We start from the raw sequence: 19,214 nt of genomic DNA on the forward strand, positions 1-19,214 counted from the left end.
ATGGCAAAATCCAAAAAACAGAAAATACCAAACACTGGTGAGGATGAGAGGCAACAAGAACATATTCCTTGCTTGTGCGAATGCAAAATGGTAAACCAATTTGGGAGATGGTTTGGCAGTTTCTTACAATACATAATCTTACCATACAATCCAGCAATCACACTCCTAGATATTTATGCAATTGAAAACTTAAATCCACACAAAAACCTGCACACGAATGTTTACAGCAGCTTTATTCATAATCACCAAAACCTGGAAGCAACCACGATGCCCTTCATATATCCATACAATGGGATATTATTCAACAATAAAAAATGATCAAGTCACAAAAAGACGTGGAGAAACCTTAAATGTATATTGCTAAGTGAAAGAAGCCAGCCTGAAAAGTCTACATATGGTATAATTGCAAGTACATAACATTTTGGCAAAGGCAAAACCATAGAGTCGTTTAAAAAAAATCAGCAGTGTCAAGAGTTTTGAAGCAAGAGGGAGAGATGAATAGGTAAAGCACAAGGGATTTTGGGGGGGTAGTGTAACTATTCTGAATGAAACTGTAATGGTAAACACAAGGCATTATGCATTTGTCAAAACCCATAGAACTGTGTAACACAAAGAATGCCTTAATATAAATTATGAACTATAGTTAATAATAGTATCAACTTTTTTCATTAATTTTAACAAATGTATCACACTGATGCAATAGGGTAGTAGGGTATATTGGGGAGGGGTGAGGGTATACTAAACTGTAATATGTGCTCAATTATTCTATAAATCTGAAACTATACTTTTAAAACTATTTAAAAAACAAACTAATAGCAAAGGGATCAAAAGAAACAACCTTTTTTGGGTCTAATTACGAAGGTAGTAAATATGCCTTTATGTCATATCAGAGTGATTTCAAACAAATTAATATACGGAAAGTATAAAGTTTTTATTATATTATACTTTGCTACTCTTCTTGACCTTAATATAGTCTTAGGTACAGAGCAAGAGATTCAGTCTGTAAACAGCAAAACATATTTCTTTGAAAATCATCCACTAATACACTTTCCTTTGTCCACTGGAGATATTAAATTCCTTCTTAGAAATGCCATGTCAACTATCTTTTTAAAGTTTCTAAAATGTATGTTTTCCAATATTTTGGTCTTATTGGTCTTACTTAATCAATCTTTGATGCTCCGGGATGTGAACAAATTATGTTATGTTCCCCACCTCCACAAGCAAGTAATAATACTTTCACCTCTAGTCTTCATAATACGATTTTTGTTTGAAGTTTATGTGCAAGATTTAGCTCCATAAACACGGATGGAAACACAGCTCTGACAAGTAACATCAACATCAGGACTAAAAGTCCCAGGACTACAAACCACTGCAGAGGAAAAAACATGGAGTACATTATTATCATTTCGGTTAGAGGTATTTTATACCAGTAATATAAATCTGCCTTCAGTATCACACTGTTTCTATACTTATGTTACACTGAGTAATATTCAACCAATTAAGTTGTGGAAGATTATTTGTGAGTTTGAAACATTTTAATTTGATGATCTTAAAGGTAGGAGAAAGTTGGAATCTTATTTTTTCAATATCAGCATTTTACAGTATCTTCTGTAATGTCCCATTTATGAGTTCCTATTTCTAGTTTTCTAGTTTCTGTTTCCAATTCTGTTTTCTAGATAGCATTATTCTGTTTTTTTCCGTCGTAGCATAGCAGCTTAACTCAGAACACTATAAAAATGTTTTATAACACAGAAGAGTGCATTAGGAAGAATTAATACACATAAAAATGATTATATTTAGAAATTTGGTCTTTGACGTTTTACTTCCCTTTAACTAAATATAACGTATTGTGAAAGAATCACTACATTCAATTATCTTAAGGGAATTAATAATCTATTCTTGACTATATAACCTAAATATTTAGATATTTAAATTTTATAATTACCGCAACAGCTAGCGCAATTACTGTGTAGACCTTCATTTTTTCCAAAGCCTGGACGACAGCTATCCATACGTACTACTTGAAAACTGTGGTCCACAAAATGCATAGCTGGTATAGTTTTATTAAAGTCGTGGTAGTAAATATATGCTTGGCTCCGGAAAAATTCTTCTATCCGATCTCTTGCCTAAGATTTTAAAATACCAGAAGTACAATTACTGAATTGTGAACCAAATTTATCCTCCAGTATCAGAGGCAATGAAACATAGTAATAAGCATGTCATGCTTTATCCAACAGATGAATTCCTGAAAAGTTGTGTGTTAATACTAAAATTAGTCTAGTCTTGACCTTATCAATTATTGTCAATTCATATGTACAATAGTTAAGAAAAATTAAATTGAGGTTTAAATAATTTGCAGCATGTCTATTTCATGTGTGGATAACGGAGAGTTCATTATTTCTAATTCCAAAGAGGCAAGCCAAATGGAAACCAAAACTGTTCTCTAATCAATATTACAAACCAGTGATGTAAATTTTATTTTTTGAACACAGAGTTTAATAATAACTAATACTAACTTAGTGCTTTCCATACGCCATGCATAATATTAAGGGTATGGGCTCGGGAACTAGGTCAGGAGAGTAAAGGGATTTTTTAGACTATGCCCTTAGCCTCTGAGAATGGCAGAGGGGAAGCAACTATTATGGCCAGCAGAGACACAATTTTGGAAGAACTACTGTTTAACCTAGGATTACATGGTTGTGGGGCTGGGGCTGTTCTTCAAGCTGCTGCTTAGTTTCCCTCTGGGAAACAAAAACCAGAGATCCATCCTTCCAACATAGAAAAAATACATATTACTAACTTGGGGAGCTATCTATTATTCTAGATGTATTATTCCAAAACAAAACATCTTGATAAAGCCAAGACTCTCTGCTTAAAAAACTGAAATAAAAAATCAATAATACTTTATATTTTTAAAAACAGTAATTTAAATCTACTTGCTTAGAATGTCTACTATTAATATTCACAACATGGAAAAATCAATTTTTGAAGAAATGTTTAATAAGAAAGTATTTACAAAAATTTTTACATAGTTTATTAATTATTTAAATACTTCCCCCCTACATTGAAATTCTCACCTGGAGGATATTATGATTAGTTATATCTTCACAGTCAGCAGAATCATTGCATGCACCTTTCCACCCTGGTGCAAAAGGATTAACTGGAGAGGAAAAAAAATGATATCGTCACAAAAGAATTCTAAAACGTTCCATCCATTCCAATAAAGCTTTGAATGCTGAATTCAGTATGTATGCATGCATGTGTTTAATCTATCTAATCCTAGTAATAAAGTGCACAATTTGAATGACTTATACATTATGATTTCACTCCATCTGGGGGCTAATCAAAGTAACTACAAGGCTTTAAAATAAATGGAAATCAATTTTGTTTGGTTCCTCTCTTTTATTAAGTTCTTCTCAAAAATACAATTTAAATTTTCAGGAATTTATAAGTTAAATATTAGCTGCATAGAATTTATAAAATGATAGTGACTTCTAAAAGATAAACAACAATATTGGGGTGCCTGTTTGGCTCAGTCTGTACAGCATGTAATTCTTGATCTCAAGGTTGTGAATTCAAACCTCACAGTGAGCGTGGAGCCTACTTAAAAAAATAAATTAAAAAAAAAGGTAAGTAACAATATATCATTGTTTAAAGTAAATAATTAATATATTAAAATTTAAAACCTTAACCAGGCTGGAACCAACAGTATACTTTAGTGCTTAACAAATATTTAAGGCCTATTTGTAAGATATCTCACATTAAAGAAATGTTAAATTTTTTTTCTTACCTTGAAAGGCTATAAATAGTTCATGTACAAGGCCATGTTTTGGAATTTTAACAAAATGGCATTTATATGATGGTTCTACGACATGGCATGACAAATCAGAGATTAAATTATCCAAGATTTTCTTCAGCACTCTAAAAAGCAGGTCATTGTATCTTCCTTCACAAGACTTTGTGGTAAAACGTACAGCCATCTGATATGAATAATCAGGTTCCCGATAGGCTGTAAAAAATGATGAGAATAAAAACAATTGTGCTTACCATTGTGCTACTAAACAATTTGCAAATAATATGTAATATTAAATCTCATTAATCTTGCAAATTAGCATAGAAACTTATCTAGTAAGTTTTATGTTTGTCCTAAAAATATATACAAAACTAATAACTTTAATGAAAAAAAGTTGTTTTCTGAGAACACAGGCAGCAACCTCTTCGACCTCAGCTGCAGCAACTTCTTCCCAGAAACATTGCCAAAGGCAAGGGAAACAAGGGCAAAAAGCAACTACTGGGACTTCATCAAGATCAAAAGCTTTTGCATAGCAAAGGAAAACAGTCAAAAAAACCAAAAGACTACTGACAGAATGGGAGAAGATATTTGCAAATGACATATCAAATAAAGGACTAGTATCCAAAATCTATAAAGAACTTAATCAAACTCAACACCCAAAGAACAAATAATCCAATCAAGAAATGGCCAGAAGACATGAACAGACATTTCTGCAAAGAAGACATCCAGATGGCCAACAGACACATGAAAAAGTGTTCAACGTCAGGGAAATACAAATCAAAAGCACAATGAGTTACCACCTCACACCAGTCAGAATGGCTAAAATTAACAAGTCAGGAAAGGACAGATGTTGACCAGGATGCGGAGAAAGGGGAACCCTCCTACACTGTTGGTGGGAATGCAAGCTGGTGCAGCCACTCTGGAAAACAGCCTGGAGGTTCCTCAAAATGTTGAAAATAGAACTGCCCTATGACCCAGTAATTGCACTACTGGGTATTTACCCTAAAGATACAAACGTAGTGATCCAAAGGGGCACGTGCACCGGAATGTTTATAGCAGCAATGTCCACAATAGCCAAACTATGGAAAGAACCTAGAAGTCCATCAACAGATGAATGGATCAAGAAGATGTGGTATATATACACAATGGAATACTATGCAGCCATCAAAAGAAATGAAATCTTGCCATTTGCGACAACATGGATGGAACTAGAGCGTATCATGCTTAGCGAAATAAGTCAAGCAGAGAAAGACAACTATCATATGATCTCCCTGATATGAGGAAGTGGTGATGCAACATGGGGGCTTAAGTGGGTAGAAGAAGAATCAATGAAACAAGATGGAATTGGGAGGGAGACAAAACATAAGTGACTCTTAATCTCACAAAACAAACTGAGGGTTGCTGGGGGGAGGGGGGTTGGGAGAAGGGGGTGGGATTATGGACATTGGGGAGGGTGTGTGCTTTGGTGAGTGCTGTGAAGTGTGTAAACCTGCTGATTCACAGACCTGTACCCCTGAGGATAAAAATATATGTTTATAAAAAATTAAAAATTAAAAAAAAAGAAATAAAAATAAAAATAATTTTAAAAACCAGTATGGTACTGCCACAAAAATATACACAGAGATCAACAGAACAGAAAAGAACAGAAAACCCAGAAATAAACCCACAACTATATGGTCAATTTTGACAAAGCAGTAAAGAATACGTAAAAAAGAAAAAAGAAAAAGCTTGTTTTCATCTGATACATTATCTACTCAGTACAAGAGAAGAAATGGCTGGATATATAGATAAGTTAACAGTATCAGAAACAGTAAGATGGGGGAATGTCTTAATTTGCAGAAAGTGTTATTGTTGTCAGTATAGTCCAATGAAAAGGATGATCAATTTGCTTTTACAGAATTAAACATCAGTTTTAAATGACCTGGCAAAATTTTGGTAAAGTAGATTGTACTTGCATACCTAGATGGTGGTAAGTGAGAGGTTAAAAGAGGATATTTAGGACATACTATCTAGATGTCAATTTATGAGTTTGCATGGTCAAATATGCCAAAATACTCCGTAAGTCATAATAATTATATATAATAGGCTCATTTTCACTAAATTAAGAAACTATACACTTAATTCTTATCCAAACTAAATGTATAAATTAAAATGTGCCCATATTCTTACCAAAGATCATAAAGTCGTATCTCTGCTTTACTACTGTTTCTTCTTGAGTTTCTGCTTTGACAGTCTTATAAGAAAGAGTACATGAGTAAAGTCCAGACAAAGCCTCCTGAAAATCTTCCATCTTCAGCTTTCCTGTTTTAGTTATATTTATTTGATTATTTTCTAAACAGAAATAGTAAATTACTTGGTTATTTAACATATAACAATTCAAACATTATTTAGTAAATGGGATTATAAATAAACACAAAACTTAAAAAATTAATGGACTATTTAACTTCAAGAATTAAAAAAAATCTGGGGTGCCTGGGTGGCTCAGTGGGTTAACGCCTCTGCTTTTAGCTCAGGGCATGATCTCAGGGTCCTGGGATCAAGCCCTGCATCGGGCTCTCTGCTCAGCAGGGAGCCTGCTTCCTCCTCTCTCTCTGCCTGCCTCTCTGCCTACTTGCGATCTCTGTCAAATAAATAAAATCTTTTTTAAAAATTTAAAAAATATTAATTCTGTTATCTCTATGGAAAACCACATAAGTACACTTTAAAAATATATTTTGGTTTTCTTAAATTCATTTCTTGGCCTCTAATTTCTTTTCTTTTTTTTTTTTTTTTAAGATTTTATTTATTTATTTGACAGACAGAGATCACAAGTAGGCAGAGAGGCAGGCAGAGAGAGAGGAGGAAGCAGGCTCCCCGCTGAGCAGAGAGCCCGATGCGGGGCTCGATCCCAGGACCCTGAGATCATGACCTGAGCTGAAGGCAGAGGCTTAACCCACTGAGCCACCCAGGCACCCCGTTGGCCTCTAATTTCGTTTGCTTTATGCTGGTAATTTAGTAAATGAGATTACACTACTCTGTAGTACTACACAATTTCCTCATATAAGACAGAAATTAATAATACTAATACCCCAATACACTCTTCTAACATCATGAAAAATTCCACATCAAATACTTCATCTCCAAGATAGATGCTACACAGATAATTTTTTTTTAAGTTTTTAAAAATTTTTTAAAAAGATTTTATTTATTTATTTGACAGACAGAGATCATAAGTAGGCAGAGAGAGAGGCAGGCAGAGGGGGCGTGGGAAGCAGGCTCCCTGCTGAGCAGAGCACCCGATGTGGGGCTCGATCCCAGGACCCTGGGATCACGACCTGAGCCAAAGGCAGAGGCTTTAACCCACTGAGCCACCCAGGCACCCCTTAAAAGATTTTTTAAAAATTTGTTTGACAGAGAGAGTGAGAGAGCGCAAGCAGAGGGAGTGCAAGAGGGAGAAGCAGGCTCCCTGCTAAGCAGGGAGCTGGACTTGTGACGCTGGGATCATGACCTGAGCAAAAGGCAGACAGACACTTAACTGATTGAGACACCCAGGTTCTCCAAATATTAGGTTTTATAAAAACTTTTGAACTAATATAGCTCTGGGACGTAGGATAAAAAAATTATTGCTTCATCTTTTTTAATAAAGAGAAAATAAGGCACAGACCAAAATAGAACATGATTTACTCTAAGTATGGAGCAGGTGAAACTGCAGTTAAAATTAAATTTCAGTTTGTTCATCCTAATAAGTCACAGTGCTTTTCTTTAAATAAAAGTCCCTATCATTTAACAAAATAACTAAGATCAAATAAATTACCTGTTAATGGCTTTTCATTAGGCCCGATCCATGAGTAGGTGGGGTCCACTGTTTCTTTTTTAGCACGTTTAAAATCCATACAGGCAAGGATTGGGCTACTGTGATGTAATTTTACATATATTTTTACTGCGACAAAATAAAATATAAAACAAAATTAAGAAATACACTTCCTGCCATTTTGTCCCAAAGACATACTGATTAGCTCTTTTTGGATTTCAGTATTTTAAAAATCAGCATATCATTAGAACACTTAAAATGTTAATATAAATTTCTTCTCCTATAAGTTTTTAAAACTCTAGGCTGATAGCATTCTTTATAGTTATAACTATAGTTTTGCTTATAAAATGTACATAATTATAGTTTTGCTTATAAAAATGTACATAGTATATTTAATTCATTTTAATGTACAAATTCAGAACTCACTTGAATCACAATTCTTTGAAGGGTTAGTAGAATTGATTTAGAGATCAGAAAAGGAAACTATTCTCAAGATAATCACTGTCATCCCTAAGAGGAACTTGATATTTAAGTATAAACCTCCTCTTTTGGGAACAATAATTAAGCCTATGTGGGGGCATACTAGAAAGATTTTCTGCAGTTACCTATTCTGTTCGGATCTGGTAGAGGCACTTTGAACCCACGCAGTCCCACAAGATACTGATTTTAAGTCTACTGAATACCAGTATACAAAGAAGATACAGTCCCACAATTTGGGGGGGGGGTGGGAAAAAGGGGAAGGGCTCCAAACATGGAGAGATCCCAAACATGACAAATGCTGTGAACTGGCCCCAAATTATCTAAAGTTAGCCGCGTGACCAATTTTCCTTGGGGAGTGCCGCTAAGTGTCATCACCGTGATAAACGACATTTGAGCTGAGCCTTAAAGGATGTGTAGGAGCTCCAAGTAGAGGGACCTGCAGCCCTGGAAATCACTCTGTGCGGGCCCTGCGCGCTGCAAAGCAGCAGAGACACCCGGAAGTGAGGTGGCATCAGAGAAAGATCTGGATTGAAGCCCAGCTCCTTATGAGTGTTAGCCCAGGGGATAACACTAAGGCATCCCTGTAAGGATGAAATGATGCGAGGGCCAAGCACCAGGTGGACGGCCAGTGAGCTCTCTCTCCCTTTCCCTTCGCTGGAAGAACACTAAGCAGGTCCACTGCACACCCGGCTCTTCTGATAAGACTCTGCGGGCGAAGAGGTCCTTAGTACCTGGGTGTCCCGGCTTGCCATAAATGAGGCCTTTCCCGGTACGTTCAGAAGAACGCTGCCATCCAGCTGTGGAAGAAAGAAACCACTGACTTTTTAGGTAGAAGGGGAGCGGGGGGCACAGAGTAGGGCAGGGCGCGGCGAAGCAGAGGGGGCAGAACTGGGAAGAGGGGCCAGGCGGGTGGAGGGGGACCGGGCAGGCGGGAGGAGCCCCACCTCCAGTGAGGTACCAGAGCACCGCGGAGAGTAGGACCCACGCTCGCATCACGGCTCAGGGGCTAGCTTCGCGGGAGGCGTCGAGGGTCGGGCTCTTTCCTACCTCAGCCCAGGCCCAGCGCCTCCCCATCTCTCCTCCACAGAGCGGAGCAAACCGCCGGGGTCAGCTCCCCTACCCGTCCGTCGCTACAGCCGGAGCGGACGCGCAGGAGAGCGCGTGCGCGCTCCGCCGCCTCGAGAGCGGGGGCAGGGCGGGCGCGTGCTGGGCCCGATCACTGGAGGCGAGCGCCCCGCCCCCTTTCGCGCGCATGCGCCCACCCTTGTGCGAGTGCCTCGCGCTTGGCGCCATTTTCCCGCGCTCTCTGTGATTTCGTTCTTTGAGTAGCACCCCCCTAGCCCTGAGAGAAGGAAAGAGTAATGTTAAGGAAGACAACCCTTCGCGGTTCGGTTATTTCCTTTTTTGTAGGCTGAAGACGTCCAGGAGAGGAACAGTGTGGATCCCATGTAGGACAATGGGGTAAGGCACGGAAGGGTGCAATTACATTAGAACTGGAGGGAGGGAGAAGCGTGTTAAGAATTTACTCCTTACAGGAAGCAAAGAGCCTGCGGGAATTTCTGGTGCCTTGCTTCTCACGAATTCTGCCTAAAGTTGTGTGCAACATCTTTTCCAAACTCTTCCACCCAATTTTTACCTAACTGCATTTTCTGCCCCCCCGCCCCAACGAAGAACCCGAAGAACCACTCGTGTGCCAACAAGGCGTCCCCACCCTTTCGCACGCTAGAGGAACATTGAACCTTTAATTTTCCACATCGAGTATGAGACGGCGTTGGGAGACCCCCCACCCCATGCAAATTTGCTTAGGGTCATGAAGTAACCTTGCCTTTGAAAAGGGGCCCAATCGAAAGGCAAGATTCCCCCAAGTCTGCTTTTCCTGTGGGGACGGATGACAGATGAGTAAAGATCACAGAGGTCAGAAAGAGACCATGCCCGGGTCTTCTATGGTTCTTTCTTGGCGACCAGTTTGGCAGCCTGTTTGTTGTCTATTTCTTAGCAGCGGGACACCCTCAGGGGTGGTTTTGAGTAGGCCGGTGGGTAAAGAAACCAAGGTTCAGACAGGGTGCAGAATGATTATTTTGGGTGAGATCAAGAGTTTTCAGTTTTATTTCCTTTGAGCCAAGTCAGTACTTGGACTATCTCAGATGATCCAGGAGCAAACTTTGTCAGTGATTTCATTTTTAGTCACTGTTAATTATACCTACGTAGCTTAAGCCATGAGATGTGATTCAGTGAGTCAGATCCACCCATGTCGGTTACTGTGTCTAGATTCATGGTTTAGTCTCAACTGTTCTCTTCCTTCTTGAGGTGGTGATGATGAAGACAAATTTAGGGATTATCTTTAATTCCCTAGCAGTTTGACATTTCAGTTTTAGTCAAAGTACATTATAATCCACAGTGGGTTTTTTTTTAATTAGTTTCCCAGTTATTAGAAGCAATCGATTCTTATAAATACTGTGTTATAAACTTTGAATACTGTGACATGAGACTTAACCAAATGAGTAGTAGTAGTAGTTTGTTGAAAGTACCCCTCCATTCTTTTAAAATAAACTTCTAATTTTAGAACAGTTGGGTGGCTCAGTCCTTAAGCATCTGCTTTGGGCTCAGGTCATGATCTCAGGGTTCTGGGAGAGAGCCCCACATCCGGCTCCCTGCTCAGTGGGAAGCCTGCTTCTCCATCTCCCATTCCCTCTGCTTGTGTTCCCTCTCTTGCTGTGTCTCTCTCTGTCAAATGAATGAATAAAGTCTTAAAAAACAGTTTTAGATCTACAGAAAAATTGTGAATGTAGTACAGAGTTCTTGTGTACTCCCACCTAGTTTTCCCTACTAATGACATCTTGCCATTAGTATTGTACATTTCTCACAATTAATGGACTAGCATCAATACATGGTTGTTAAATAAGGCATCTACTTTATTTAGATTTCTTAGCTTTTACTTAAATGTCCTTTTTCTGCTCCAGAATCCCATCCAGACTCCCACACTACATTAAGTCATCATGTTTCCTTAGGTTCTTCTTGGCTGTGACAGTTTCTCAGACATTTCTTGTTTTTGACAACCTTGAGAGTTAATGACCATTTTGATGCCATTACCTGACCTTAACTAGTTAGGTACTTTGCAGAATGCCTCTCTACGGGAATTTGTCTGACATTTTCTCATTATTTTACTTAGGGCATAGATTTTTGGGTAGATAACTATAGAGATAAGTGCCATTCCCATAAAATTGTATTAAACGTACATACTATCAATGTATTTTATCACTGTTGACGTTACCTTGATCACCTGGCTAAGGTAGTGTTTGTCAGATTTCTCTTCTTCAAAATTACTCTTTTCCCTCCCTTACACACCGTACTGTTTGGAAGAAAGTCACTATCGAAAGCCCACACTAAGGAGTGGGTATTATGCTCCACCTCCTTGAGGGTGGAGTAGCTACATAAATTATTTCATCCACCTACTTTTTATTTATTCCCCTAAGTACCATTCTCTGGAGTCTGAAATACTTCATTTTGAACTAATTATTTACAGAGCAGTAACACGTTCCACTGCTAAGTATAATAACAGTTTTACATCCTTTTAATAACCAAATAACTATTCATCCTTAAACCATCCCTGTGAAATTTTACAGTTCCTCTTCTGCTACTTTTGATGTGCTATTTTTGCTTTTAGAAACTAACAAACAACAAATTTCCCCTTTCAATACTATAATTAGACCTGGTGTTTAGAGTATTTCTCCAAAATTGATATTATCCCACAGAACTCTAAACCATACAATCTACAGAGATACCTCCATGGTGTCATGATCTTAAAACAAAGACAATGCAAGCTGTTTACTCAGGAAAAAAAAAAAAATCACCCACCACACATAAATGTGTATGTATATTGATACACACACATGTATGTTGACCTTCTATACCAACGCATATTTAAAATAAACTAAAATTCATAAATTACAATATGGACACTTTAGTTTGTAAGTGTGGGTTTCTTCTGATATGGTCTGCTGATGCACAACCCCCCAACCTTAAGTCTGAAGTAGATTTGTATGCAGTAACAATGTAATTTTCTAACAAGGGTGGAAGTGACCTTTTTGAGAATCATTCACATGTTGTCCAATTCAACACAATGGATATCTTTATAAGGATTCACTGGAACAATGTCCCTTAGACTTCAATGTGAAGAAAAGTTCTGCTTTTGAAAAATTGTCATCCGGTCACTTCCCCTTTCCTTTTCCTATAGTCAAATTTGTGCTTTACCTCTATAAAGCAAGAAGGATACTAGGAAAAGATGTTGACTGGTATGTTTCTGTGCAGTAACATCCTTTAATTAATTTTACTATCTTATCACACCCTCCCCTTAGCTCTATTTTCTTTACTTACTTTTCTGATACATTGTATGTATGTATATGTATATGTTTTTTGTAAGCTGTCTCAGATCCTACTTGGAAGAAAGCAGAGTAGTAGAAAATAAACCCATAGAGTACAGAGTAAATGAAAACAAAAGTGAGAGAATTTTTGCTTCCCGAAATGAAAAAGTTGATAAAAGGGTCCAAATCCCTTTGAACTGTCTTAGAATTTTCTGAAAACTTGGACCAAGAATTATCACGTGAAAAGAAAAACAGGAAGAAAAACACAAGACTTCAAACGGAGTGAGTTCTCTTTGACGATATTCATTGCTATCATCCCCGAAATCTAGACTAATAGTTCCAGATCTTGTTAAATTTAAGACAAACCTCTTTGAACTTAAACGTTGAACTTAAGAAAACAATCCAGATCGTCCCTCCCCCACATATTACCCTCCCATCCATTATCCTTCTTAAATAGATACTTTGGGACAATTTACTGATGCGCCATTTCCATCCTATCTGGTTCTCAGGTTTGACATTCAAAAGGGGGCTGGAGGTGCGGAACCTCGGGCTCTCCTTGGCGGGCGTACTTTAAAGCCGCCGCCAGCCAGCGCCGCTGTAACCCCGCGCACCGGCCAGTCGCCGGCTCCTGCCCCTTTCAATCTGCGCCGACGCGGCTGCCGGATCCCGGGGACTCCCCACGCCGGGAATCTCCCGCCAGCTGCGCGCAGCGTCCCGGCGACGGCAGGAGCACGTGGAGCGGCCGGGGAGCCAGAGCGCAACTCCAATCCAATCCAGCCCAGCCCAGCCCGGCGGCGAGATGGAAGGTGAGCCTCCAGCCCGCTTCTTTTCTAAGGGGTCTTTGAAAAGTTCGACCGGTGCACGCAGCAGAGAGAGTTCCTTCTGAATCTCGGTTTTGCTTCTATTTATTTCTTTTGTCAAAAGTAAATAGGTATTTCAGAAGGCAAAGCGTGTCGGTTCTCATACATCTCTCATACTGCCCCCCCCAAGCCCCCACCTAACTTTGGAAAGTGGTAACTTCTCCTCAGTTTTATGTCTTAAGGGTTGTCAGACATGAGGGGTCAACTCAAAGTCTGCAGAGGAAGAGTACTTGTGGGGCGTCCCTGAAATGGCAGCAAACTAGGTTGGAATCCCTGATCTTTTTGGATGCTTTTTTCCTCCATGGCTTAGTGTCCATTGGAATTATGCTAATCTGAGTGACTTCTTTAGAATGAAACGTGACAGTTTTTTTCTTCTAAGAGTTAATGTTATCATATGGGAAAGGTAAATTTTTATGTGGTTGGCACTGGTGGTTCCCTTGGAACTCTATCTTCTAATGATCTTTCTTTACCCAAAGCAAAAATCAAGCTCCATTTAAAAATTTCATTTGAATTAATTTTGAAAGTCGTGAAACTCCTCGTTTCTCAAAAATTTTACAGTATATACTTACTTGGGTAACTAAAAATTCACACTACTATTGTAAACTTCTCAGTGGTCTGTTCAACAAATGTTTGTAAAACCTTGAAAATGGCAGATGCATTTCAAGTTGGGGAAGGTGATGATATTTCGAAGATCAGAATTTGTGAGAAACATATTCATTGTCTTAATAAATGAGATACTGACATCTAATAAAAACGTTAATTTGATAAATCTTATGAATAACATGGATTTTTTCATAATAATCAAAGGATTTTCTGTTGTCAATTAACCTTGATCTTTGGCAACTCTAAATCTAGAATATATGAAGTTATTTAAATTTGATTAAATATTTTGGGATACAAGGTCTAGGAGGTAGAGGTTCTCCCCCCCCACAAACATAATATCATTGAATGCAATATTATGATCCTGAAGTATTTACATGGGTATGCTTACAATTTTTCTAACTGCTGTGGCCCATATAATTTTTTTTTTCTTATAGAATGCCAAACAAGTCAATGCGTTTAGTATGGATATGGAAACTTTTAAATGGCCATTATGAATAATGCTTCAGGTGTTTTCTCTTATGAAAAACTATGCTATTAAATTTTAAATTATTGAGGGTGCTCTAAAATTTGACATTGTGAATATTTAAAAATGGTTTATGAAGTGTAATTGTTAACATGTAAAGGTCTGGTTGTCCAAGAACAGGGAAAAATTAGGTCACTATACATTACGAAAAAATAATTTAAAAAACTCTCATGCTTTCATTATTATAGATGATTTGCTAAATTTGTTTTTGTGAAGTTATAAATTAATATTCAACACCATTTTTTCTTAGTCCTTTCGCTTCTCCAAACTAACATACAGAATAGTGTAAATCTGTGGGAAGGAGAATATTTCCTAGTAAATGTTAATACTCCTGAATTCATTTAATGTGAAATAAATAAATTACTAGCTTAATAGCATAATTTGGGATAGTAATGGCCCTAACAAACTTTTAGATAAGCCTGAATAAAGACTGTCTGAATAAGAAAGGAATGAACCCTTGTATAGAATTTGAGTTAGAATGTACAAACTATAAAGGGAGAAAGATGGGATATAGGATATAGGCAGTGATCAGTTGTATGTCTGGATATCTAGATTAAATTCATAGGTCCATAGAGATGGATAGTATATAGTGTGCTTAATGTAAAAACTTCAACACTTACATCAAAAAATAAAATTTAAAAATGATTAACGATGTGAATTTGGCTTTTCTATCATCAGGTCCTTGAAGATGGAGTAGTCAATGTAGTAAAATATCTAGTTTATTATAGCTAACAGATTGACTAATCTGGCACATGTGCTTGATATTTAAAATATTTTTTATTATTCTGACATTTTGGACTCAAAATACAGAGATTTGAACTACAGTGTATACCTCTCTTTTTTTTTTTTAAGATTTTATTTATTTGACAGATAGAGATCACAATTAGGCAGAGAGGCAGGCAGAGAGAGAGAGAGGAGGAAACAGGCTTCCCGATGCGGGGCTCTATCCCAGGACCCTGGGATCATGACCTGAGCCAAAGGCAGAGGCTTTAACCCACTGAGCCACCAAGGTGCCCCTATACCTCTCATTTCTTGGCAGTATAAGAAAGTAGAAGACTTTATGGAATACCTTTATTTTCTGCCTAATTTGGTGATCAAATTAACATACTACAGTTTATTGTGAAATGTAAAGCTGTTTAATTATTCATACTCTCAGCATATAAAAATTTTTTAATTCATTCTTCAGCAAACATTTATTGAGACATTCTATCTATGAAGATGTCAGATGACATAAGCTTTTGAAATTGAAATTTTGTCAATTTCAATTTCAAAATGAAAAGTTAGTACATCGAATAAATAACTCAGAAACTGTAACTCTTTTCTTTTCTCACAATCTGTGATCTGAGATATTTTCTATCCAAAGACTCTTGATGTTGCTAAATTTTGTTATTTGTGTTGTAATAGCAGTAGTTCTTCTATCTGTTATGGTTGAGAAATGAGGTTGTTCACAAATATAAATTTCATAGGTATTGACATGTTTCTTATTTAATATAAAACTTTTCGGGGATGCCTGAGTGGCTCAGTTGGTTAAGCAGCTGCCTTCGGCTCAGGTCATGATCCCGGCGTCCTGGGATCGAGTCCCACATCGGGCTCCTTGCTCCACGGGGAGCCTGCTTCTCCCTCTGACTCTGCCTGCCACTCTGTCTGCCTGTGCTCGCTCTCACACTCTCTCTCTGACTAAATAAATTAAAAAAAAAAAAAAAATTAAAAAAAAAAAACTTTTCTATTTTGGATAGAGATCTTTCTAAGTGTATTTATTACACAACTCCCTGTCTTATAAACAAAGTACACAAGAGATAACTTTATCTTGGTGACCCTGGGTTACTATTCTGACCATCAGGTGGTTTATTATTATTCTATAATATAAACTCGCGGGTGTTTTGAACTGTAGAGTTGAATGTCCCCCACACTAAATATTCCAGGGTTATTGAACAAATTTTGTCTTCTTCTTGATGTCAGCTTCTGCTTCTTTCCACATGGCTTTTGTGGAAGCAATTTTTCATTTCTAATTCCCTTTCTATGCTCTGGATGGTTGCGTTTACAGAGATACAGCCTCCAAATGGTGGAGTTTACTGAGCCCTCCATTATGAGCATATGAAGGATGAAATGGTAAAGTTCAAAAGAACAAAAGCTACAGAAAGGCCACAGGATCCTGATAGAACATAACTTTAGAAGATTCTTGTTCGTGGGACTCCTGGGTGGCTCAGTTGGTTAAGCCACTGCCTTCAGCTCAGGTCATGATCCCAAGATCCTTGGATCAAGTCCCGAATCGGGCTCCTTACTTGGCAGGGAGCCTGCTTCTCTCACTGCCTCTGCCTGCCTCTCTGCCTGCTTGTGTGTACTCTCTATCTCTGGCAAATGAATAAAATCTTTTTTTTTTTTAAGATTTTATTTATTTATTTGACAGACAGAGATCACAAGTAGGCAGAGAAGCAGGCAGAGAGAGAGAGGGGAGGAAGCAGGCTCCCTGCCAAGCAGAGAGCCCGATATGGGGCTCGATCCCAGGACCCTGGGATCATGACCTGAGCCGAAGGCAGAGGCTTTAACCCACTGAGCCACCCAGGCGCCCCAAATAAAATCTTTAAAAAAAAAAAAAAAAAAAAAGATTCCTGTTCATGCTTTTTATGATCCAACATGGGATTTCACAGTTTCTTCACTGAAGTCTTCAACCCATTCTGTACATGATTATGCTTACTTGTCCTTCAAGATTCTGCTCAGGCATCACACCCTGAAGGCTCTGCAGATGCCCTCCTTCTGATGACCTTCTCTGGTGCCTTCTGGTGGTCACCCTTCTGGTCCCTCACCTTCTTCCACCTAAGCTAAGAGCCTTTCCTTTCTGTGCCTATTTTTGCCAATTGTATTGAAATTATTTATTGATTTAAATATTTATTCTCCCTGGTCTTTCCTTCTAGAGGGCAGAGAATATGTCTTATTTTTTTTTTTTTTTTTTTAAGATTTTTTTATTTATTTATTTATTTATTTATTTGACAGAGAGAAATCACAAGCAGTCGGAGAGGCAGGCAGAGAGAGAGGGAAGCAGGCTCCCTGCTGAGCAGAGAGCCCGATGCGGGCCTCGATCCCAGGACCCTGAGATCATGACCTGAGCCGAAGGCAGCGGCTTAACCCACTGAGCCACCCAGGCGTCCCCAGAGAATATGTCTTATTTTTGTGTACTTAGTTCCTGGAATAGTTCTTGGTTCATAAAAGAACCTCAGAGTTTGTTGCATTCAATTAAGAAAATAGTGCTGAGGGGTGCCTGGGTGGCTCAGTGGGTTAAAGCCTTTGCCTTCGGCTCAGGTCATGATCCCAGGGTCCTGGGATCGAGCCCCACATCAGGCTCTCTGCTCAGCAGGGAGCCTGCCTTCCCCTCTCTCTGCCTGCCTCTCTGCCTACTTGTGATCTCTCTCTGTCAAATAAATAAATAAAACCTTTAAAAGAAAAAAAAATAGTGCTGAAAAGCAACTTCTGTTATGTTTATTATGATGCCTTTTATTTGATTAATTTTTATGAGTAGTAGTTTATTGATGATAGCAATTTTTTGATAGAACTCAGAAAAATTTAAAGTACTTAATTAAACAGTATAATAGAAAAGAATGCCAAGAAAACAAAAATGTTATTGGTTTTATTGGCTAAACTATTCCTAAAATCAAATGTATTCTATTAACTTTATATTGACAGATTTCAGGATCACGTATTAGTCCATTAAAATATGGATCAAATATGAATAGAAATTTGCTTTCTCAGTAAGATATAGATGATACCATAAAATTAGCATACAACTTTCCAGTAATACCTTTTTATACATTATTATAAGCTTGTCAGCATATTAACTGTATATATTCACTTATTTAGGACTAAAAGATTATTCACACATCTTTTATTAGACATCCAGTGTTAATTGGCGCCTGACTCAAGCTGTAGTTCTAGATCATGTATGAGAGGAACTGAGAGATTAATACAGAAACCTGCCTGTAGTAGGTGCTCAATAAAAGGATTTTTAACATTGGTTTTAAAAGGATTTAAAACATTGGTTTTAAATTTTTATAAATATACCAGTTAGGGGGTGCCTGGGTGGCTCAGTGGGTTAAGTCGCTGCCTTCGGCTCAGGTCATGATCCCAGGGTCCTGGGATCGAGGCCCGCATCGGGCTCTCTGCTCAGCAGGGAGCCTGCTTCCCTCTCTCTCTCTCTGCCTGCCTCTCCATCTACTTGTGATTTCTCTCTGTCAAATAAATAAATAAAATCTTTAAAAAAAAAAAATTTAAAACCATAAGGATGACTCTAAGGTCTTTTGAATCTCTAAAAAAGAAATGAAATAATTAAACAATAATTAGATTTCTATTATATGTAGATTATTTTAAATATGACCAATGTATACCTTTTAGTTATTAGTACTATATAATTATCAAAACACTTTAATTCCCACGATTTTGAATGAGATAATTTTTCAGCATTAATGAAAATCTACTTTCTGCATCCAAAATTAAAATTCTTAGAGTCCAAAGTAGTGTAGAGTAAATCAAAATAATATGGAGTTGATACTGGATTATAGTGGATATGTGTATATGTGTTCCTCTTAGAAGAGATTAAAAAAGTAGGTGTTTAATAATAGATCTGAAATAGAATAAAATGTGTTTATGAAACAATACTCTTTACTCACTGTCAAAAATTCAAAATCAGTTTATCTCCCAACTTTTTATATCACAAATGTGTTTATTAATATATGTTCTTAGAGCTGAAATTTTTGGCACATCAGATTATTTGTGGGCTTATACAGAAACTTTTTTTTTTTTAGATTTTATTTAT

The 19,214-nt window shown here is 37.7% G+C and overlaps 2 protein-coding genes across 4 annotated transcripts in view; one reads left to right on the forward strand and one right to left on the reverse strand.

Moving 5' to 3' along the window:
• Positions 1 to 234: 234 nt before the first annotated feature.
• On the reverse strand, positions 235 to 9,245 carry ZPBP2 (zona pellucida binding protein 2). 2 transcript variants are annotated; one of them, XM_059149918.1, is made up of 8 exons: positions 9,111 to 9,245; positions 8,795 to 8,860; positions 7,587 to 7,712; positions 5,963 to 6,124; positions 3,791 to 4,009; positions 3,078 to 3,160; positions 1,946 to 2,126; positions 235 to 1,369 (listed from the first exon to the last, which is right to left on the reverse strand). In XM_059149918.1, exons 3-8 carry the CDS (start codon positions 7,663 to 7,665, stop codon positions 1,275 to 1,277), a joined length of 819 nt encoding a protein of 272 aa, XP_059005901.1. In that variant the 5' UTR covers positions 7,666 to 7,712; positions 8,795 to 8,860; positions 9,111 to 9,245; the 3' UTR covers positions 235 to 1,274. The 2 variants fall into 2 exon arrangements, with proteins under 2 accessions (XP_059005901.1, XP_059005900.1); XM_059149917.1 differs by having other exon boundaries at positions 236 to 1,369; positions 9,008 to 9,245.
• A 3,570-nt stretch (positions 9,246 to 12,815) lies between these two features.
• The window catches only part of IKZF3 (IKAROS family zinc finger 3), a 92,829-nt gene continuing 86,430 nt past the window's right edge, over positions 12,816 to 19,214 (forward strand). The window contains exon 1 of one of the 2 annotated variants that reach the window (XM_059148130.1): positions 12,816 to 13,230. In XM_059148130.1, coding sequence (XP_059004113.1) covers positions 13,224 to 13,230 — 7 coding nt within the window. In that variant the 5' untranslated portion in view covers positions 12,816 to 13,223. The remainder of the gene's footprint in view (positions 13,231 to 19,214) is intronic. The other variant, XM_059148129.1, reaches the window with a different exon arrangement.

The sequence above is a fragment of the Mustela lutreola genome, chromosome 15 (assembly GCF_030435805.1).
Source record: "Mustela lutreola isolate mMusLut2 chromosome 15, mMusLut2.pri, whole genome shotgun sequence".
NCBI classification, from domain to species: Eukaryota; Metazoa; Chordata; class Mammalia; order Carnivora; family Mustelidae; genus Mustela; species Mustela lutreola.